The sequence below is a fragment of the Pseudophryne corroboree genome, chromosome 2 (assembly GCF_028390025.1).
Source record: "Pseudophryne corroboree isolate aPseCor3 chromosome 2, aPseCor3.hap2, whole genome shotgun sequence".
In the NCBI taxonomy this organism is placed as follows: Eukaryota; Metazoa; Chordata; class Amphibia; order Anura; family Myobatrachidae; genus Pseudophryne; species Pseudophryne corroboree.
In genome coordinates this window covers 902,128,122-902,152,834 of record NC_086445.1, presented here as the reverse complement: position 1 = coordinate 902,152,834, position 24,713 = coordinate 902,128,122, and the positions used below count along the sequence as shown (strand labels likewise).

Here is a 24,713-nt window from a genome sequence, read left to right as displayed (position 1 = left end):
TGTGCAAGGAGAGATTAATTGCTTCTTTTTTGGGGGGGGTCCAAACCAACCCGTCATATCAGTCACAGTCGTGTGGCAGACCCTGTCACTGAAATGATGGGTTGGTTAAAGTGTGCATGTCCTGTTTTGTTTATACAACATAAGGGTGGGTGGGAGGGCCCAAGGATAATTCCATCTTGCACCTCTTTTTTCTTTTCTTTTTCTTTGCATCATGTGCTGATTGGGGAGGGTTTTTTGGAAGGGACATCCTGCGTGACACTGCAGTGCCACTCCTAGATGGGCCCGGTGTTTGTGTCGGCCACTAGGGTCGCTAATCTTACTCACACAGCTACCTCATTGCGCCTCTTTTTTTCTTTGCGTCATGTGCTGTTTGGGGAGGGTTTTTTGGAAGGGACATCCTGCGTGACACTGCAGTGCCACTCCTAGATGTGCCCGGTGTTTGTGTCGGCCACTAGGGTCGCTAATCTTACTCACACAGTCAGCTACCTCATTGCGCCTCTTTTTTTCTTTGCGTCATGTGCTGTTTGGGGAGGGTTTTTTGGAAGGGCCATCCTGCGTGACACTGCAGTGCCACTCCTAGATGGGCCCGGTGTTTGTGTCGGCCACTAGGGTCGCTTATCTTACTCACACAGCGACCTCGGTGCAAATTTTAGGACTAAAAATAATATTGTGAGGTGTGATGTGTTCAGAATAGGCTGAAAATGAGTGTAAATTATGTTTTTTGAGGTTAATAATACTTTGGGATCAAAATTACCCCCAAATTCTATGATTTAAGCTGTTTTTTAGGGTTTTTTTAAAAAAACACCCGAATCCAAAACACACCCGAATCCGACAAAAAAAATTCGGTGAGGTTTTGCCAAAACGCGGTCGAACCCAAAACACGGCCGCGGAACCGAACCCAAAACCAAAACACAAAACCCGAAAAATTTCCGGCGCTCATCTCTAATTATAATGTCCTCTCCAGAAACGTTTCAGGCCTATTTGGCGATGTGCTTTCCATTAGAGATGAGCGCCTGAAATTTTTCGGGTTTTGTGTTTTGGTTTTGGGTTCGGTTCCGCGGCCGTGTTTTGGGTTCGAACGCGTTTTGGCAAAACCTCACCGAATTATTTTTGTCGGATTCGGGTGTGTTTTGGATTCGGGTGTTTTTTTCCAAAAACACTAAAAAACAGCTTAAATCATAGAATTTGGGGGTCATTTTGATCCCAAAGTATTATTAACCTCAAAAACCATAATTTACACTCATTTTCAGTCTATTCTGAATACCTCACACCTCACAATATTATTTTTAGTCCTAAAATTTGCACCGAGGTCGCTGTGTGAGTAAGATAAGCGACCCTAGTGGCCGACACAAACACCGGGCCCATCTAGGAGTGGCACTGCAGTGTCACGCAGGATGTCCCTTCCAAAAAACCCTCCCCAAACAGCACATGACGCAAAGAAAAAAAGAGGCGCAATGAGGTAGCTGTGTGAGTAAGATTAGCGACCCTAGTGGCCGACACAAACACCGGGCCCTTCTAGGAGTGGCACTGCAGTGTCACGCAGGATGGCCCTTCCAAAAAACCCTCCCCAAACAGCACATGACGCAAAGAAAAAAAGAGGCGCAATGAGGTAGCTGACTGTGTGAGTAAGATTAGCGACCCTAGTGGCCGACACAAACACCGGGCCCATCTAGGAGTGGCACTGCAGTGTCACGCAGGATGTCCCTTCCAAAAAACCCTCCCCAAACAGCACATGACGCAAAGAAAAAAAGAGGCGCAATGAGGTAGCTGTGTGAGTAAGATTAGCGACCCTAGTGGCCGACACAAACACCGGGCCCATCTAGGAGTGGCACTGCAGTGTCACGCAGGATGTCCCTTCCAAAAAACCCTCCCCAAACAGCACATGACGCAAAGAAAAAAAGAGGCGCAATGAGGTAGCTGTGTGAGTAAGATTAGCGACCCTAGTGGCCGACACAAACACCGGGCCCATCTAGGAGTGGCACTGCAGTGTCACGCAGGATGTCCCTTCCAAAAAACCCTCCCCAAACAGCACATGACGCAAAGAAAAAAAGAGGCGCAATGAGGTAGCTGACTGTGTGAGTAAGATTAGCGACCCTAGTGGCCGACACAAACACCGGGCCCATCTAGGAGTGGCACTGCAGTGTCACGCAGGATGTCCCTTCCAAAAAACCCTCCCCAATCAGCACATGATGCAAAGAAAAAGAAAAGAAAAAAGAGGTGCAAGATGGAATTGTCCTTGGGCCCTCCCACCCACCCTTATGTTGTATAAACAAAACAGGACATGCACACTTTAACCAACCCATCATTTCAGTGACAGGGTCTGCCACACGACTGTGACTGATATGACGGGTTGGTTTGGACCCCCCCAAAAAAAGAAGCAATTAATCTCTCCTTGCACAAACTGGCTCTACAGAGGCAAGATGTCCACCTCATCTTCACCCTCCGATATATCACCGTGTACATCCCCCTCCTCACAGATTATCAATTCGTCCCCACTGGAATCCACCATCTCAGCTCCCTGTGTACTTTGTGGAGGCAATTGCTGCTGGTCAATGTCTCCGCGGAGGAATTGATTATAATTCATTTTAATGAACATCATCTTCTCCACATTTTCTGGATGTAACCTCGTACGCCGATTGCTGACAAGGTGAGCGGCGGCACTAAACACTCTTTCGGAGTACACACTTGTGGGAGGGCAACTTAGGTAGAATAAAGCCAGTTTGTGCAAGGGCCTCCAAATTGCCTCTTTTTCCTGCCAGTGTAAGTACGGACTGTGTGACGTGCCTACTTGGATGCGGTCACTCATATAATCCTCCACCATTCTATCAATGTTGAGAGAATCATATGCAGTGACAGTAGACGACATGTCCGTAATCGTTGTCAGGTCCTTCAGTCCGGACCAGATGTCAGCATCAGCAGTCGCTCCAGACTGCCCTGCATCACCGCCAGCGGGTGGGCTCGGAATTCTGAGCCTTTTCCTCGCACCCCCAGTTGCTGGAGAATGTGAAGGAGGAGATGTTGACAGGTCGCGTTCCGCTTGACTTGACAATTTTGTCACCAGCAGGTCTTTCAACCCCAGCAGACCTGTGTCTGCCGGAAAGAGAGATCCAAGGTAGGGTTTAAATCTAGGATCGAGCACGGTGGCCAAAATGTAGTGCTCTGATTTCAACAGATTGACCACCCGTGAATCCTTGTTAAGCGAATTAAGGGCTGCATCCACAAGTCCCACATGCCTAGCGGAATCGCTCCGTGTTAGCTCCTCCTTCAATGCCTCCAGCTTCTTCTGCAAAAGCCTGATGAGGGGAATGACCTGACTCAGGCTGGCAGTGTCTGAACTGACTTCACGTGTGGCAAGTTCAAAGGGCATCAGAACCTTGCACAACGTTGAAATCATTCTCCACTGCACTTGAGACAGGTGCATTCCACCTACTATATCGTGCTCAATTGTATAGGCTTGAATGGCCTTTTGCTGCTCCTCCAACCTCTGAAGCATATAGAGGGTTGAATTCCACCTCGTTACCACTTCTTGCTTCAGATGATGGCAGGGCAGGTTCAGTAGTTTTTGGTGGTGCTCCAGTTTTCTGTACGTGGTGCCTGTACGCCGAAAGTGTCCCGCAATTCTTCTGGCCACCGACAGCATCTCTTGCACGCCCCTGTCGTTTTTTAAAAAATTCTGCACCACCAAATTCAAGGTATGTGCAAAACATGGGACGTGCTGGAATTGGCCCAGATTTAATGCACACACAATATTGCTGGCGTTGTCCGATGCCACAAATCCACAGGAGAGTCCAATTGGGGTAAGCCATTCCGCGATGATCTTCCTCAGTTGCCGTAAGAGGTTTTCAGCTGTGTGCGTATTCTGGAAAGCGGTGATACAAAGCGTAGCCTGCCTAGGAAAGAGTTGGCGTTTGCGAGATGCTGCTACTGGTGCCGCCGCTGCTGTTCTTGCGGCGGGAGTCCATACATCTACCCAGTGGGCTGTCACAGTCATATAGTCCTGACCCTGCCCTGCTCCACTTGTCCACATGTCCGTGGTTAAGTGGACATTGGGTACAGCTGCATTTTTTAGGACACTGGTGACTCTTTTTCTGAGGTCTGTGTACATTTTCGGTATCGCCTGCCTAGAGAAATGGAACCTAGATGGTATTTGGTACCGGGGACACAGTACCTCCAACAAGTCTCTAGTTGGCTCTGCAGTAATGATGGATACCGGAACCACGTTTCTCACCACCCAGGATGCCAAGGCCTCAGTTATCCGCTTTGCAGTAGGATGACTGCTGTGATATTTCATCTTCCTCGCAAAGGACTGTTGAACAGTCAATTGCTTACTGGAAGTAGTACAAGTGGGCTTACGACTTCCCCTCTGGGATGACCATCGACTCCCAGCGGCAACAACAGCAGCGCCAGCAGCAGTAGGCGTTACACGCAAGGATGCATCGGAGGAATCCCAGGCAGGAGAGGACTCGTCAGACTTGCCAGTGACATGGCCTGCAGGACTATTGGCATTCCTGGGGAAGGAGGAAATTGACACTGAGGGAGTTGGTGGGGTGGTTTGCGTGAGCTTGGTTACAAGAGGAAGGGATTTACTGGTCAGTGGACTGCTTCCGCTGTCACCCAAAGTTTTTGAACTTGTCACTGACTTATTATGAATGCGCTGCAGGTGACGTATAAGGGAGGATGTTCCGAGGTGGTTAACGTCCTTACCCCTACTTATTACAGCTTGACAAAGGGAACACACGGCTTGACACCTGTTGTCCGCATTTCTGGTGAAATACCTCCACACCGAAGAGCTGATTTTTTTGGTATTTTCACCTGGCATGTCAACGGCCATATTCCTCCCACGGACAACAGGTGTCTCCCCGGGTGCCTGACTTAAACAAACCACCTCACCATCAGAATCCTCCTGGTCAATTTCCTCCCCAGCGCCAGCAACACCCATATCCTCCTCATCCTGGTGTACTTCAACACTGACATCTTCAATCTGACTATCAGGAACTGGACTGCGGGTGCTCCTTCCAGCACTTGCAGGGGGCGTGCAAATGGTGGAAGGCGCATGCTCTTCACGTCCAGTGTTGGGAAGGTCAGGCATCGCAACCGACACAATTGGACTCTCCTTGTGGATTTGGGATTTCAAAGAACGCACAGTTCTTTGCGGTGCTTTTGCCAGCTTGAGTCTTTTCAGTTTTCTAGCGAGAGGCTGAGTGCTTCCATCCTCATGTGAAGCTGAACCACTAGCCATGAACATAGGCCAGGGCCTCAGCCGTTCCTTGCCACTCCGTGTGGTAAATGGCATATTGGCAAGTTTACGCTTCTCCTCCGACAATTTTATTTTAGGTTTTGGAGTCCTTTTTTTACTGATATTTGGTGTTTTGGTTTTGACATGCTCTGTACTATGCCATTGGGCATCGGCCTTGGCAGACGACGTTGCTGGCATTTCATCGTCTCGGCCATGACTAGTGGCAGCAGCTTCAGCACGAGGTGGAAGTGGATCTTGATCTTTCCCTAATTTTGGAACCTCAACATTTTTGTTCTCCATATTTTAATAGGCACAACTAAAAGGCACCTCAGGTAAACAATGGAGATGGATGGATTGGATACTAGTATACAATTATGGACGGGCTGCCGAGTGCCGACACAGAGGTAGCCACAGCCGTGAACTACCGCACTGTACTGTGTCTGCTGCTAATATATAGACTGGTTGATAAAGAGATAGTATACTCGTAACTAGTATGTATGTATAAAGAAAGAAAAAAAAACCACGGTTAGGTGGTATATACAATTATGGACGGGCTGCCGAGTGCCGACACAGAGGTAGCCACAGCCGTGAACTACCGCACTGTACTGTGTCTGCTGCTAATATATAGACTGGTTGATAAAGAGATAGTATACTCGTAACTAGTATGTATGTATAAAGAAAGAAAAAAAAACCACGGTTAGGTGGTATATACAATTATGGACGGGCTGCCGAGTGCCGACACAGAGGTAGCCACAGCCGTGAACTACCGCACTGTACTGTGTCTGCTGCTAATATATAGACTGGTTGATAAAGAGATAGTATACTCGTAACTAGTATGTATGTATAAAGAAAGAAAAAAAAACCACGGTTAGGTGGTATATACAATTATGGACGGGCTGCCGAGTGCCGACACAGAGGTAGCCACAGCCGTGAACTACCGCACTGTACTGTGTCTGCTGCTAATATATAGACTGGTTGATAAAGAGATAGTATACTCGTAACTAGTATGTATGTATAAAGAAAGAAAAAAAAAACCACGGTTAGGTGGTATATACAATTATGGACGGGCTGCCGAGTGCCGACACAGAGGTAGCCACAGCCGTGAACTACCGCACTGTACTGTGTCTGCTGCTAATATATAGACTGGTTGATAAAGAGATAGTATACTCGTAACTAGTATGTATGTATAAAGAAAGAAAAAAAAACCACGGTTAGGTGGTATATACAATTATGGACGGGCTGCCGAGTGCCGACACAGAGGTAGCCACAGCCGTGAACTACCGCACTGTACTGTGTCTGCTGCTAATATATAGACTGGTTGATAAAGAGATAGTATACTCGTAACTAGTATGTATGTATAAAGAAAGAAAAAAAAACCACGGTTAGGTGGTATATACAATTATGGACGGGCTGCCGAGTGCCGACACAGAGGTAGCCACAGCCGTGAACTACCGCACTGTACTGTGTCTGCTGCTAATATATAGACTGGTTGATAAAGAGATAGTATACTCGTAACTAGTATGTATGTATAAAGAAAGAAAAAAAAACCACGGTTAGGTGGTATATACAATTATGGACGGGCTGCCGAGTGCCGACACAGAGGTAGCCACAGCCGTGAACTACCGCACTGTACTGTGTCTGCTGCTAATATAGACTGGTTGATAAAGAGATAGTATACTACTAATATTATATACTGGTGGTCAGGTCACTGGTCACTAGTCACACTGGCAGTGGCACTCCTGCAGCAAAAGTGTGCACTGTTTAATTTTAATATAATATTATGTACTCCTGGCTCCTGCTATAACCTATAACTGGCACTGCAGTAGTGCTCCCCAGTCTCCCCCACAATTATAAGCTGTGTGAGCTGAGCAGTCAGACAGATATATAATATATATAGATGATGCAGCACACTGGCCTGAGCCTGAGCAGTGCACACAGATATGGTATGTATGTGACTGAGTCACTGTGTGCTGTGTATCGCTTTTTTCAGGCAGAGAACGGATTATAAATAAAAGTGGTGGTCACTGGTCACTATCAGCAAAACTCTGCACTGTACACTACTGAGTACTCCTAATGCTCCCCAAAATTAGTAAATCAAGTGTCTAAACGGAGAGGACGCCAGCCACGTCCTCTCCCTATCAATCTCAATGCACGTGTGAAAATGGCGGCGACGCGCGGCTCCTTATATAGAATCCGAGTCTCGCGATAGAATCCGAGCCTCGCGAGAATCCGACAGCGTCATGATGACGTTCGGGCGCGCTCGGGTTAACCGAGCAAGGCGGGAAGATCCGAGTCGCTCGGACCCGTGAAAAAAAACATGAAGTTCTGGCGGGTTCGGATTCAGAGAAACCGAACCCGCTCATCTCTACTTTCCATGTCTGGAATTCTGTGACTCTGATAGATACAAGTCCCTTACTGGTGCACCTAAGTTCTCTCTTTCTGACCAGTTACCAGGAAACGACTCAGTGTGTTGTTTGAACTCCAGAGGGTGCTCTATTCTCCCTCTCTTCCTTAGCCCCCTCCCTCCTTTTCTTGTTGATCTCTGTTTCTTGGTCTCCTCTTTTTTTCTATTACATTCGTTATTCTACATTTATGTTCTTTCTTAAGAAGGACATTTTTTATATTTTTGGATCTGTTGATACACCATGGTTATTCTTATGCTATCTATTCCTTTTTGTACCTTGCTACTTATTATAGCATACATTTGTATTAGTATGTCATTCTTACTGTATTGGATAGCAATGGTGTACAGTTTTTCTCTTGTGTCGGGATATACTATATTTTCAATATATATTAATTGCATACAAAAGTGCACAAAATGACCAGTCACTGAGTCCACACCTATCAGAGCCCAGTAAAGGGATTATGCTCCTATCTCCCTTTGCTCCAGATAGGAATCAAGAGTGCTTTTAATGACAAACAGTTCCTCTGGACAAATACAAACGCTGTCCCGATTATTGCACGCAATTGCCGGTTAAATTGGAACACAGTACACAGGTATAAGGCAGTGTTCAATTGTTACCTACAGAATTCTCCACTGTGTGAGATTGTAGTGCTTCCTGCCCAGCCATAGTACTGGTTTTTCCACTGCAGATGTAAGCTGTGTAATCACGGCTGCAGCCAACGTTTCCAAACTTTATAGAAAATAGATAATTATATAATCCTCCTCCTTGGGAGTTATATAGATACTAGATATAATTATATACTTATTTCATACATACATTTTAAAACAGTATTTTTAATTTAACTTTTATAGCAACCGATTGCCAATATGTAATACATTTTTATTTTATATTGATGTATATGCTGTTGAGATTCCATTCCATGGCAGCCTTCTCTTGCTAATAAGCGCAGACCCTTTAAAGGTTATTTAGTGCTCTAAATTCATAAATAGGATTTAGTTTGTTTTGTATGCAACCACAAGCATACATTGGTACTGAAGCTTGAAAATATTGAAATAAAAAAATCCATATTTTATTTTATTTATATATATAATATTATTATTATTATCATTATTTATAATTAGCGTTTGATTGTGTTTTTTCGCTTGTTAGTGTGGCATTTGACTATGCCACACTCCCAACTGGGGAAAGTAGGAGACTGGAGGGATGGAGTGAATGCTATGCCCAAGACTTGCAGCAGCCCTGTATCATGGTATTTTATTTCAATGTTTATCTTCTGTCTGAAGTTTTCAGGTAGAGAATTATTAATATCCTTTACTGTTCTCTCTGTTCTGCTCTCCTTCTGGAACTTCCAAAATTCCTCACACTATCTAAAGCCTGGGACCTTTTGCATATCTGGGGGCATTCTTGAGGACAAAAGTGGGTTCTATAAAAGCAAATGGGACTGGGAACTATATTCTCCAGTAGTAGTTTGAGTATCAGGTCCCAACCATAGGTGGTTTTTACCTATGGCAGCCCCCCCCCCCAGTAAAATCCGCCACCCAGCTCACTTGACTGCACTGGTTTCACAGAGACTCTTTGGGTTTATATATTATTTTTATCGATTTCAAATTGATGAATATCAATCTCAATCAATGTTAGTTTACAGGGGCTGGAACACACATTTACTAACAGATGATTTTGAATATTCATTTTTAAATGCTAGTAAATGTATGATTTAGCCCAGGGAGTACAACATCGATTTAGATTGATTTGAAATTGATAAAAATCAATTAAAATTGACTTTTAGTAAATATACCCCTTACCCTTGGTAACTTACTACAGGTATTTCTGTTTTAAAATATCCAGGGGTACAGAGAGAGAGAGAGAGAGAGAGAGAGAGAGAGAAATTAGCTGACTGTTTGGTCTCCCACCTGGACAGGCACAGTCTCGGGTGAGTGACCACACAAGCACTTCAATTAGTCCAAGCTCAATTGTCTCCATGTTGCTCAATCCTGCCGTGAACAGGGTGAATGAGACTTGAGACATTGCATATTCTGTTTGCAACATGGCTGCTACCTTGGGGGGTCATCAGCAGTGTCAGATTATATATCATTTAGTACAGTTGGAGAATCTGATCTCAGGAGTAATATATCATCTGACACTGTTGCAAACTCCAAGGATAGCCTAGGAACTTTGTACCTGCTTCCCTCTTAGGAGGGAGATGTATCAACCCTTGGAGAGAGATAAAGTGGAGATGTTGCTCAAAGTAACCAACCAGCTACTGTCATATATTGTAACTAGCATAGGGGCAGATTTATTAAGCCTGGTAAAGTGATAAAGTGGAAGGTGATAACACACCAGCCAGTCAGCTCCTAACTGTCATTTTTCAAACCCAGCCTGTAACATGGGACTGGCTGGTGCGTTATCACCTTCCACTTTATCACTTCACCCGGCTTAATAAATCTGCCCCATAGTCTTTGAATTGACATTTAGAAGGTACTTGGTTGCTTTGTGCAAATACTCCACCTTATCTCTCTCTAAGGTTTGATCTCCCCATCAGTGCTAAACCTATGAGTCATAATTCCTCTGTACTATATTACTTTAGTCATCCAGTATAATCTCCAAATCTAAGTTTCCTTTACATTTATGATAATTCTTGCACAGGGATTTTCTAATGAACATTATAATGGTAAACAAGTGAGGTCTACACATTTATGTCTGCCAAGATTTAAACCTGGAAAACTGGAAAAAAACAGGCTACTATCCAATTCACCAAAAGCAATCACAACATCAGCCCAAACCATGGCTCAGTTCAACCAAAGGAGAACCAATTCTTCTGACGATCTAACCTGCTGAGGCTGCCTGGAGGAAAAATTAAGGTCTTCTTCCAGACACCCGGTGATGGCAGACTGCACTCAGTCTGACGAGTGTACGCCCGCCCATGTCTTTTCCTATTTACCAGAGGTGGTGAGCGTGTGTAGGTCAGGTGGTCGTATCACTCCCCCCCCCCCCACACCAAGTACCTGGCGCTCCTCCACTTCTGAGGGCAGGCTGGACAGCCACTTCCACCGACATCCCCCCTGCATGATGACCATGCTGATGGGTCCCTGCAGCTCTTCGGCCAGCACAGGAGCAGGGGCACCGACAGGAGACCCGTGGATACATGGGGAGTCAGAGTGTGATTATGGCAGCGCCGGCATTTCTTCCCTGGAGCCTGGCCTGGCTCTGTAGTGCCGGCTTGCTGTGTATGTATGCAGGGCCAGATTATAGGAAAGACGGGGCGGGGCGGTCATCCAGGGGACCCCACAATGTGGCAGCAGGGGAATGCATTGCGGCGATTCGCGGTTGGAAAGGGGGCGGGGCCTAATTCAGTGACTTGCCCGCCCCCATCAGTGACATCCCCTGATGCCTAGCAAGCCTGGAACAGGTAGTGTGTCTTTCCTCATCCCTCTCTCTCTCCCCCCTCTCTCTCTCTCTCTCTCTCTCCCCCTCTCCCCCCCTCTCTCTCTCTTCCCCCCGCTCCCTCCCTCTATCCATCTCCCTATCGCTCCCCCTCTCTATCTCCCCCCTCTCCTCTCTCCCTCCCTCTATCTCTCCCTCTATCTCTCCCTCCCTCTATCTCTCCCTTCTCTCTCCCTCTATCGATCCCCTCTATCACTCCTCTCTCTCTCCCTCCCTCTATCTCTCCCTTCTCTCTCCCTCTATCGATCTCCTCTATCACTCCTCTCTCTCTCCCTCCATCACTCCTCTCTCTCTCTCTCCCTCCATCACTCCCCTCTCTCTCCCTCCATCACTCCTCTCTCTCTCTCCCTCCATCACTCCCCTCTCTCTCCCTCCATCACTCCTCTCTCTCTCTCCCTCCATCACTCCCCTCTCTCTCCCTCTATCGATCCCCTCTCTCTCTCTCCCTCTATAGATCCCCTCTCTCTCTCCCTCTATCGATCCCCTCTCTCTCCCTCTATCGATCCCCTCTCTCTCTCCCTCTATCGATCCCCTCTCTCTCTCCCTCTATCGATCCCCTCTCTCTCTCCCTCTATCGATCCCCTCTCTCTCCCCCTATCGATCCCCTCTCTCTCCCTCTATCGATCCCCTCTCTCCCTTTATCGATCCCCTCTCTCTCTCCCTCTATCGCTCCCCCCTCTCTCTCCCTTCTCTCTCTCCCTCTTCTCTCTCTCCCTCTTTCGATCCCCCTTTCTCTCCCTCTATCACTCCCCTCTCTCTCCCTCTATCTCCCTCTCTCTCCCTCTCTCTACCTTCTCTCTCCCTCTATCGATCCCCCTTTCTCTCCCTCTATCACTCCCCTCTCTCTCCCTCTATCTCACTCTCTCTCTCTCTGTCACTCCCCTCTCTCTCCCTCTATCTCTCCCCTCTCTCTCCCTCCCCTCTCTCTCCCTCTATCCATCTCCCTATCGCTCCCCCTCCTTGACACCCTCTGTCTCTCACTCTAGTCCACTCGCCCCTCCCTCTCACTGGCTCTCCCCTCTCTCCCTGACACACGCTCTCTCTTGCTCCCCTCTCTCCCTGACACTGTCTCTCTCCCTCCTTTCTCTCCCCCTCACTCTCTCTTCCCTCTTATCCCTCTTTTTCCATCACTCTTTCCCCCCTTTCTTTCCTTCTATCTTCTCTAACACCCTCTCTCTCTCTCTCTCTCTCTCCACTCTCTCTCATTCCCTCTTTCCCTCTCTCGAGACAGAAAAAAAAAGAGAAAGAAACTCTTGTTGGGGCACTCTTGTCTATGAAAAAATGGCTTTAGTTAACACATAACTTTTATTAGTTATAATTAGAATAGATATACAATAGCCTCTGAGATACATTTTTTATGGGGCATAACTCTAGAAAGACATTTCTAGCGTTGGCGAAAATATCAGGAATAATTTTAAGAAATTTTAGTCCAATTACTCAATTCAAAACAGGGCACACTGCTAACTCAACTACTCTTCATAGCTGCCCACTCTTCCTTCCTTCTATCCGGTCACAGCTGCGGCAGGACCCGCACACTGCTGTCCACTGTGACTATACATCACACACAGCAGGCAGCAGCGGCTCTCCAGAACCTCACCGGAACTTTGTTCTACCCCTCTCCAGCTCTATTCCTCTCCTCTGCCCACACCTCATCTCATCTCTCTACCTCTCCAATCCAAAGTGCTGTCATTGGATCATGTGTCAGCAGTGTCCCTGCACGGAATTTAATTAAATTCATCAGGGACAATCTGACAAAAAAATTTTTCTAATAGCAGACATTCTATATACCCCCATCTCCTCTCTAGAGTGCCGGCTCTACGGACATGGTCACTCTGTCATCACTGCAGCCCTTTGCATGTGACAGAGCCGCAGCTGCCCTACAGAGCTCATACACCGTGAGAACTTCTTTTCTATCACCCCTGAGTGTACCCATGCAGGATTTTATTGTAGTAGATACTGTACATCACTGAATCTAAACTAATCAGTAATATTTTCACTGCACAACTTATACATTGTACCCATCTATGCGTCAGACTTATTTTGAACTGTACTTTAATGATTCTGATTTGTTTATTTCATTACCCTTACGCCGCAGTATTGTATCACATTAAGTTTTACATTGACACTTTGTTAGCCAGTTCAGCAACACACTATTGTTTGTTACCATACAGAGGCAATCTGTTAGCCATAAACATCCAGGTTATTGAGATGGACTGCATATGCCACTCATGTATTTTGTGACTGCATGCATGTGTTACTAATTTATTGTGTGTGTGTGTGTGTGTGTGTGTGTGTGTGTGTGTGTGTGTGTGTGTGTGTGTGTGTGTGTGTGTGTGTGTGTAAATAGCTTCGGCCTAATATAGTGTCAGTCTGACCTATAATTGATGAAACTCCTTATATCGAAGCATCCGGCTTTTTATTATCTATATTTCAGGTTCTTATATTTATTCTCTGGGCATACCTCCACCTGCTATATGAAATATACGCTTGTTATTTGATGTCTTTTTGATGTGGACTGTTCTTTGACCCCTCTCTAACTACTTTGACTTAAATTGCTGTGATCGCTGACTGTTTCCCAAAACCTCCACTCTCCTTGGTTGACACCCTCTCTCTCTCCCTGATACCCTCTCTCTCTCTCTCTCTCTCTCTCTCTCTCTCTCGCTCTTTGTTTCTTTCTCTCTCTCTCTCCCCCTGACACCCTTTCTCTCTCTCTATCTCTGACACCCTCTTTCACTATCTCACTGTTCTCTTTCTCCCTGATACAGTCTCTCTCACTCACCCCCCCTCTCTCCCTTGCTCCTCCCTCTTTTTCTCTCTCCCTGAAACTCTTTTTCTCTCTCTTCTCCCCGTTCTGTCTTACAACCAACCCTCACACACCGTGACTCACCCCTCTCACCTTTCCTAGATGGAAGGAGGGTATTGGGAGGGGAGGGGAGGGGGGGGGGGGCAGTAGGCAGAAGTTTTGCCTAGGGTGTTGAGAAACCTTGCACTGGCCCTGAGTATAAGAAGCCAATTTCAATGCAAAAACATTGAGGAATTCAAATTGTATAAACTGAACAATACTTACTTACTTGTAAACAATGAAGACAAGCTAAATCCATAGTTTTAGAGCTATATACCTCAAACTTCTACTGTATGCTATCCTGCATGTGCACACCATGTAATTTATAGTAAATACTAGGAACTTACTAGAGAACTTATACTACTAGAGATGAGCGGTTCAGTTTTGGCTTGGATCTTCCGGCAAAGTTCAGATCTCAGCACAAGGTAAAATGTCATCTTTCATGGACAAAACGTCATCTTTCAGAGACATTTGTGCCATGATATCTAGAACAAAAGAATGTACTCCCAGCGCTAACTCTAAAACTAAAGAGTATTATAAAAATTCATAAACAAATGTTTAGGGATAAAATATTAATTTATTTAATATAAATAAATACAAATGTGACTATGTGTGTGTGTTAGTCCTAATACCAGTATAAATGGACAGTTCACATTAAACAACACAAACACAATATTTAAAAGACAAGTAAAAAGGATAAGAAAAAAGAATAAGAAAAAAGAATAAAAAAAGGGGTGAAGGCAGAAATGCATATGCGTTTTACTCTACCTTCAGAAAAAAACTTTTTTTCCCTTGGTTATAATGCTTAGCCTGATTTGCAGTGTAGGCGTACTTAAATCTGTAGGCTTGAAGGATATGGTGCTTTACTTTGCGTGCACAATTTATAAAGTCTTTTCCATTTAGGAATATAGCAGGGTATAGTCTTTAAGCGGATACTCACTGAGCGATGGTCCCGCTGGCAGAGGTGAATGCTGCAGTAGTAGCGGAGGTTCGGGTAACTGCCGGCAGACCGTAAGAACTGAGCTCCAGGGATCAGCATATTGCGTGTCCAGATCCGTTGCTCGGCAATCAACGTGTTTCGCCCTAAACATTTGTTTAAGAATTTTTATAATACTCTTTGGTTTTAGAGTTTGCGCTGGGAGTACATTCTTTTGTTATAGATATCCAATTACATGGAAAGTGGAATCCCTATCTCTCTGTAGCTGCTACTCTATCTAAACTTACTAGTGCAAGCGCAGTCCTCAAAACAAACTTTAGCACTTGTGCCATGATGTCCATGAAAGATGACATTCTAAGATCTGAACTTGGCAGTAAGATCCGAGCCAAAACCAAACAGCTCATCTCTAGTTACAACTATTCTCACCAGATATAAATTGTTTAAAAATGTGACAAATGTTGCTACAAATCAGAGAAACATAATTTAAAAAGTCAAGGATTAGTGACATCCCTTTATTTATCCGTCTGCACACATACGTGTAATAGGGATCTAATGCTTTCATGAATGATACAATTTGTAGTTTTTCTTTATTTTCATATCAAATGTGAATGTAGTTTCCAACAGATGAAAATCCAGCCAACCGCTAATACTTTAATTTTTGAGGAAGTAATTATTTTGCAGATATGTTTACTATACCTCACAAGATTTGTACAAGGTCCCGGCCATCTGCAGCTCTGGTATACTCTCTGAACCACGGTCTCCGATCCGTTTTGTACTTGGCAGGTAACTGTTTTTGTTACTGTGAATTGGCACCAGTTTCTGTTAAAGACATCAAAACAACATCATCAACATCTTTTGGGTTTTTCGAACAGAAACATGTTTTATTGTGATTCTTCTCATGTGATCCACGTTTTGAACCCCCAATACCCGCCTGTATGAATTAGTAGTAAAATAACAGGTATGCAGTCAGAATATCGTAATTTTTTGGTTGTCGACATATACAGAACATCAAAATGTACAGAATATTCAACATGCTGACATTCACAACAAGGTTAACATTATAAGCAGACTGAAAGACATAAGGTAAACATTTTAAGCAGCCCAAAAGGCTAGAAACAATCTTACGTATAAATATATCAAACAAAATGTCATAATAAATTAGTTAAGAAGGTGCACCCTGAAGTAAATGTACAATGGAAGAGCAGGAGACAGAGGCACACGTATACAGTAGGTACAGATTCAAAAGTATCTTTATGAAACACACTCCTGAGGAAGTCCAGCATCTGTAGCAGAGGATGAAACGCGTTGAGTGTGAAGGACAGTGTGGTTGGAAAAAGCCACACGACAGATAAGCTGTTTTTAATATTTTATATTGTACAGGCATTGCTATACCTGTGGACCATATTTTGTGTATAATAAATGTGTAAAAAATTATATTACACTATCAGTATTTTTTTGGTCTCTCCCCTATGCATTGTGGAACACATATGAGGGATTTCCGAAAATTTCTTCATTGATATTTGGCATGTTGGTTTGTGATACAGTATACGTTGGGTCTAAAGGTGGTCGGAATTCCACCTTGCACGGTACACCTCCCATTTATAAGGGTGTTGTAAATTGGTGGAGGGTACCTCATTACTATTGATAATACACTAGGAGGCACCTGTTTTTTCACTTGTGATTTCATCTTTAGAAAACACTCTAATTTACGAGTAAAAACAAACATAGGAGGTTATTCAGGTCGTATCACTAATCGATGTGCAGTTCCCATCCTGCGTGTGTGTGCGCAGTCAATGCGATTGGGTCACATTAACTGCGAACGCCTCTGCTTGATTGACAGCCAGGCAGAGGCATTCGCAGGGTGGTGACCAAGCATTTTCAGGGCGGCAGTAGGGAAATGGGGGCACGTTGGGTACATTTTATAGGCGACTGCATGTCGTCACATGCAGGCTCTACGAACAAAAAAATGGCGGAATATGCAATCCAACCTTAATATCCCCCATAGAACACAATTCAAAAGGATAAAAAAAATTGGGATAACTACTGGGTCACCTGGTTAAATGAACCTGTACATGCCGCATGCCATGTCCCTGGGAAAGTAACCCTAGAAATAGATGTACGTATAAAAACATAATTGTCAAAGACAACAATAGAATAGGAAAGGAGGCGAAATATGGGGATGTGAGTGAGGAAAAATATAGTAAAGAAATAAACACACAGTTTAAAATAGCAACAGGCACACAATGGAAAACATTAAAGTGGAGAATGCACTGATTGATCCAATTCTGTCCAGATATGCAAACATAGATAAATCATGCAGAGTACTCTTGCTGATAATAGAGTGATAAGCTAATGATGTACAGATGATATTTATACAAGTCTATTGATAGCCGATGAATGATTCCTCAATAACAGCATGCAGTCTGTCAATGTAATTAGTATGGATTGTGAAGGTAAGAAAAATTGTCTAGAAATAGACATCTAATTGTTAATTCACTGCTTGACCTCACATTTAATAAATAATAGGGGGAATTCAATTAGCCACGGGGGTTCACCCTGTGACTAATTGACCCGCCGGACCAATTAAATTAATGAGGTTTACCTGCACAAGAGTCTGTGCAGTCCCATGCGTGAGTCCCCAGGGTCAGACTGAAGGAGCTGCAATGAAAAATCAGCGCAAAAAAATTGGTAGCGCGCTGATAGAAAACACACTGATTCCGCAGTTTACACGCAATCAGTGTGTTTCCGCACATGAATCCTGCCTTTTTGGTGCAAGAAAAAGCTATTTTATTGAAAAGTCTTTCCCTACGCCACAGGGATTTTTGACATCAATTAATCACAGGGTAAACAAGGGGCTAATTGAATGCCCCATAGTAACTATACACAGATAATGCAAATCCATAATAGACAATATTCAATGGAGCTGTACAGTATCATATGCAGGAAAGGTATAATGTAGATCAGGGCTGGCCAAACCGGTCCTCGAGATCTACCAACAGTTCATGTTTTCCAGGCCTGCTGGAGACCGGAAAGAATTGTCAGTTAGGAATGAATGCAGCACATCTTAATTAGTAATGACTACACCTGTGCACCAGCTAGGTGGTCTGGAAAATGTGAACTGTTGGTAGATCTTGAGGACTGGTTTGGCCAGCCCTGATGTAGATGGTTAGAACCAGGAACTTGCATGTCTCTGACTTCTGCTTTCCCCCATTTGTGAGTAGCATTGAATGTGGCATGAGCGAGTAGGTAAAGTGGCTCGGTTATATTGAGAATCAAGAGGAGTACTGCATCTACTGTTGGAGTAATTACTCAAGGTTGTGCTTTGATGCTGAGGCAGCACATAAAAAAGTTGGGAAGAACCACTGATGAGAGTGCACCAGAGCAGAAATTACCTTGAGGAGATTCACTGAAGCAGGTGCTTGTGGAATGGGAGTATACCCATAAGTGCTACTGGGGTTGCCAGAGACTGAGAAATGTGCTTGTTCACTAGACAGCTCCAAGCTACAGAGAGCTTTCTAGTGTACAATCCCCTTTGGTGAAACACGTTTCTGCGGTCTCTAGGAATACCCTCAGTACTTGGGGTAATTGCTAATTGTCCTGGAACATGTGGATACCCCTGACCTGGCACACATTACATCCAAATTCAATTATCCAGGAGGCTTAATAGCTACCAATTTTTTTTTAGCATTTTGAATTGTGTTATATGTTTGCTTGTACTCATAAATTCAAGTGTTTAATAAAGGAAATATTAACTTTTCATTTGTGCCTATAAGTATGCTCCATTATTGTAGTCTTTGCTGCTTTTCCAGAATGGAAACATTGTCAGAATGTCAATAATGTGAATGTTGACAGCCAGAATGTTGACCCCGATTTTAGTGTTAGAGTTAGATTATTGTTAGGTTGTGTTTATAGCTAGGTTTAAGATGAGCGTTAGACGAAAACTACATGTGCGATCGCATTGTCAACATGCGGACTGTCAACATTGTGAATATTGACTTATTATACCACACCTGAAAAACGAGTGGTAGTGATGGTAATGTAAAAACTGAGACTTGCATTAATGAACTGAAGAAACATAAAAAATCTTACATTTCAACAACTTTTAAAATACACTAGAACATAATCGGCCTAATGCTGCGCTGGTGGCAGGGCTGCCATCAGAAATTGTGGGTCCTGGGACTGACAAAAAAGACAGGACCCCTCCACCCCAAAAAAAAGATTCTGCCGCACCGAACCACCCCTATGTGATGTCATACATTACATAGTTAGTTAGATATATTTTTAGTGAGGTTGAAAAGAGGCAAAATACCCATCGGGTTCAACCTGTATTCTGTGTTAAGCTATTCATGCTGAAGTAATTGTTTAGTACCATTTGACAACTATGGTTCTTACCACTCCCAGATATTAATGTCACTATGTTAACCGCTATAACCCTGGATACTTTTTCCAGTTAGAAATTTGTCCAATCCATTTTTAAATACATTTACAGAGTCTGCCGTTATTACCTTCTCCGGCAGCGGGTTCCAAATCTTTATTGACCTTACCGTGAAGAACCCTTTCCTAAGCTGTGTATGGAATTTTCTTTCCTCTAGCCTCAGCGAGTGCACACGTGTCCTATACTGAGTTCTTTTAATAAACAAATCCCCTAACTCCTTGTAATGACCCTTTACATATTTGAAGATATTAATAATATCTCCACTTAGATGCCTCTATTCTAGTGTATACATATTTAACCTAGTAAGCCTTTCCTCGTACTCCAGTGTCCCTTTAATAAATTTAGTAGCTCACCTTCGAACTCTTTCTAGTTCCCCGATATCTTTTTTATAATACGATGCCCAGAAATGAACACAATATTCCAGGTGCTGACGTACCAATGATTTGTACAGTGGCAGGATTACATCCTCGTCCCTTGTCTCAATGCCCCGTTTTATGCACGCAAGCACTTTACTTGCCTTTTTTGCTGCATTTTGACATTGTGTGCTGTTATTAAGCCTATAATCTATGAGCACCCCCAAATCTTTTTCCACCACTCCTATATTTTCCCCATTTAGAGTGTAGGATGCATGTGTGTTTTTTGTCCCAAAATGCATAACTTTGCATTTTTCTATATTGAACCTCATTCTCCATTTAGACGCCCAGGTTTCAAGTTTAAGTAAGTCATTCTGTAGAGACTCCACATCGCTTTCTGAATTAATTACCTCACACAGTTTAGTATCATCTGCAAATATTGACACTGTGCTTTCCAGGCCAATACCTTGATCATTGAACAGTAGCGGGCCAAGCACGGACCCTTATGGTATTCTGCTGACTACTGGTGCCCAGCTGGAGAACATCCCATTGACCACTACTAGTTGTACTCTGTTATCCAGCCAATTACCTATCCATGTACAAATAGTATATCCTAGGCCAAGTTCCCTTAATTTGATGATCAGTCTCCTGTGAGGCACTATATCGAAGGCTTTTGCAAAATCTAAATACACCACATCCACAGATTTTCCCTGGTCAAGATTCTCGCTCACTTCCTCATAGAAGCTAATTAAGTTGGTTTGACATGATATGTCCCTTACAAACCCATGCTGACTCTTGCTAATAATCTTAGTAGTCTGCAAATACTCCTCTAAGCTATCCCTCAAAATTCCTTCCAATATTTTACCCACTATAGAGGTTATACTAACTGGTCTATAGTTCCCAGGATGATTTTTAGTTCCCTTTTTAAATAAAGGCACTACCTCAGCTATGCACCAATCCTTTGGTACCATGCCTGATGTAACTGAACTATGGAAAATCAAGTATAGGGGTTTTGCTAGCTGCAACCTAAGCTCCATAATAACCCTCAGATGAAAACATCTGGGCCTGGTGATTTATTAATCTTTATGTTGCTTAGTCTCCCCAGGACTATTACTCTCACCGTCTGATCCTCCGTAGTGAATATTGATGAAAAAAAATTGTTCAGTATTTCAGCTTTTATTTTATCATTGATTATCAAAGCTCCCAATTCATCTTTTAATGGGCCTACGTTCTCCTTCTTTAACCTTTTACTGTTTATGTATTTCTAAAACTCTTTAGGATTGGTTTTACACTTTATAGCGATTTGGTTTTCATTTACAATTTTAGCTGCCCTTATTACTTTTTTGCATTTTTTATTGCAATCCTTATAAAACAGAAATGACTCCTCCCCTTCATTAGATTTAAATGTTTTGAAAGCACACCTCTTTTTAGCCATTGCTTTTTTGACCGCCTTATTAAGCCAAATTGGCTTGTGTTTAGTACTACTGCGTTTACTGCTCATAGAAATGAATTTGTGAATATTGCTATCAAGCAACCCTTTTAAAGCAACCCACATTTCCGTTGTGCCTTTACTATGAAACAAAACTTTCCAGTCAATGTTGTTTAGTGCCCATCTCAGCATACTGAAGTTAGCTTTTCTAAAGTTAAATGTTTTAGTTGTTCCCTTATAGCTATGTTTCTTGAAACTGATGTCGAATGTGATCATATAGTGTGCACTGTTTCTCAAGGTCTCCCCAACTTTAGTGTTTGATATAATGTCCACATTATTGGTAAAAACTAGGTCCAGAATAGTTTTACCTCTAGTTAGGCTCTCAACTAATTGAGTTAAGTATTGATCCTTTAATGTATTTAAGAACCTCTGCTCCTAGTTTTCACACATGAATCGTTACTCCAATTTATATCCGGATAGTTAAAATCCCCTAACACTAGGATGTCCCCCATTCCCGTACCTTTTTCAATTATGCTGTAAGAGTTGTTTCTCGTCATGTACACTAATATCCGGTTGCTTGTAGCATGTGCCAATGACTAGTTTCATTGCTTCTATGCCCCCACTTGTGATTTTATCACATAGTGACTGCACGTTACCTCCAGCCCCCTCGTTAATACCATCTATTAAGTTTGGTTTTAGAGATGATTTAACAAAGAGACATATCCCTCCTCCCCTTTTGGTAGCCCTATCCCTCCTGAAAAGAGAATATCCCCCCAAATTCGCAACCCAGTCGTGAGAGTCGTCCCACTATGTTTCCGTAATACCTATAATATCATACTGAGATTTTGATACAAGCCATTCCAATTCCCCCATTTTACCTGATAGGCTTTTTGTATTCACAAGCATACATTTTAGCTTAATATTTCCCTTGCCATTTGTTTTAATGGTATCTTATCTATATTTACAAGTGCCTTTCTAGAATTACTCTTACTGTCTGTTATTCTCCTCACTCCCTTTCCACTCCCATCATACTTAATAATATAGCCTTCCTCACTACTATCCCTATTTGACCTATTAAGACTTTCTAAACCTCCCCCCCTGATGTTAGTATCCTCCCTTATGCTATGGACATCATTTTCTATATACCGTATTGTTGAGCCATATTCGTCATTAGGTGATAAATTGGAAATATCTTGGGCAATACCTCTGTCAGTATTTCCGGTATCAATACCCATGCAAATACCTTTGCCCTTGCCGACTGATCTTTTGCTCCCCCCTTCTCCACCCTCAAATTGTTCACTACCCCCATCCTTACTATTCTCACTGTTAAACCCATAGCTACTAGCTAAACCCTCCTCCCGGCTCCTAGTTTAAAAGCTCCTCCAACCTTCTAACCATCCTGCCCCCCAGCAATGCAGCCCCTTCCTCATTCAGGTGCAATCCATTGCAACAAAAAAGATGGCACCTGACTGAGAAGTCTGCCTAGTGTTCCAAGAACACAAACCCTTTGCTTCCAACACCAGTCTCTAAGCCACACATTTACCTCCCTAATCTCCTCCTGCCTCCCTGGGCTAGCGCGTGGCACTCGTAATATATATCAGAGAATATTACCCTAGATGTTGTTGCCTTAAGTTTCTTGCGTAATTCCCTAGTCTTTCTTTAGGACATCCCACCTACCACTTACTTTGTCATTGGTGCGAACATGCACCAAGACCGCTGGGTCTTTACCAGACCCTCATTGAAATATTACATATAAGTGGAGTGTTGCAGACCTACAGGAATGGTTCACAGAGAGCTTGTTGTTTCACATCCTGGTGCAGCTGTCCAGGTATTAGTGGTAGGAGCCAGGGGTGTGCCCCCCTCTCTGTAAGGGCCTGGGACACCAGTCCCCAAAGTGCCTCCCTGGTGGCTGCCCTGGCTGGTGGCAATAATACCGTAAGGGGGAGATTTAATCACCTGTGCTATATTACACTTGCCGGAGGCCTATATTGAGAGTTAAGTGCCAAGCAGTGGGTGGCATTATCAACATAGGGCAATGTAAAATCCAAACACAAATTAAACATAAGTAAAATATGGTGTGTGTGTGTGTGTGTGTGTGTGTGTGTGTGTGTGTGTGTGTGTGTGTGTGTGTGTTTTAAGGGGTTAGAACATGTTACAATCAAATGGAGTAAAGTAGATGTACTTTTCTGAATGATAATATGCTTTGTGTTTGATACATCTTTTGTTGACACATATTAACCGTTGCAACTGGGTGAATTACTGTATATTTAGTTATTGCAAATATATGTGTCAGAGGCTCTTTACAGTAAGACCAGACTAGAAACCGCTCCATGGCTGTATGCTAATGACAACCTACAGTAATAGAAAGCTACTAACAGCAGAGTAAAGGGACAAGAAAACTTTGATACATACATGTCCATATAAGTGAATGTTCTACATTTTTGTTTTACTGGACTATTTATACTCTGTACAGTTGGGACAAGTAAGCATTTATTATTTTTGGATTAAAACAGTAGTTGGAACAAGTTGCCACAAAAAGCACACAGTCCGAGCATGTTGCCTGTACCATAAATCAAGCTGCAGCATTACTATCCGGTTTGCTCCGGATGAATAGGCAGATTTCTACTGGACCATGGGGGTGATTCAGACCTGATCGCTGGGCTGCTAATTTTGCTGTCCTGCGTTAAGATAGTCAGCGCCCAAGGGGAGTGTATATTCACTTGTGCAAGTGTGCGAACCTATGTATATGCCGTGCTACAACTATCCCTCAGTCAGCGGACAGCTGCAAATCCGTTCACACCTCACTCATCATCGAATGTTTTTATCAGTGTGTGCAGTCTGTGCTCAGCCCAGGACTTACTGCTACACTGCGATGAGAACAGGCTGATCGGGTCCAGAGCTGATGTCACACACCCGCCCTGAAAACGCTTGGGCATGCCTGCGTTTTCCCTGACACTCCCTGAAAACAGTCATTTGCCACCTACAAACGGCCTCTTCCTGTCAATCAGCCTGCGAATGGATGTGCAAATGAAATTTTTGCACCAGCCTGTCGCTGTTCGGCGATGCCTGTTGTTGTCTGGCAATGTGCGTGCGCATGCGCAGTCTATTAATAATCGGCTGTTGTGCGAAAACGCACAGTAGCAATCAGGTCTGAATCGGGCCCCATGTTTGGACCTGTTAGCACAGTTGGAAGTAGTTTACAGAAAGAGAAAGAAATTGGACTTGAAGTGGCGCACTACTTGTAATTAATGAAACTAATAAAATTTAACTTTTATTAATATATTGTAAAAGGCCTGTAACTGTGAAATATAAAAACACATACAAATGGACGAACAAAGTGCAACATAAATCTTAAAACCACACACTGTGCTCTATGTGTTGTGCAATGCTCAGGGCTGGCAACAGACATTTTGGGGCCCGGTACAGTGATATCTCTGGGGCCCCCTCAGAGCAACAAAATTTGCTGCGCTACTGTATATAATAAACTGTTATTAAATAAATATATATATATTTATTCAACTACAGAATACAAATATATAAATATGCATATCTCTCCTTCCTCCCCCACACACACCATGGTCTGTCTTTCCCCAATAACTCCATGATGACTCCCTGCTCACATCCCTGCCGGACAC

General features: G+C 43.5%; 1 protein-coding gene across 1 annotated transcript in view; it reads right to left on the bottom strand.

Annotated features, from left to right (window-relative positions):
• The window catches only part of COL26A1 (collagen type XXVI alpha 1 chain), a 783,134-nt gene that overhangs the window by 623,982 nt on the left and 134,439 nt on the right, over window positions 1–24,713 (bottom strand). Inside the window, exon 2 of the mRNA XM_063956052.1 lies at window positions 15,558–15,680. Coding sequence (XP_063812122.1) covers window positions 15,558–15,680 — 123 coding nt within the window. The remainder of the gene's footprint in view (window positions 1–15,557; window positions 15,681–24,713) is intronic.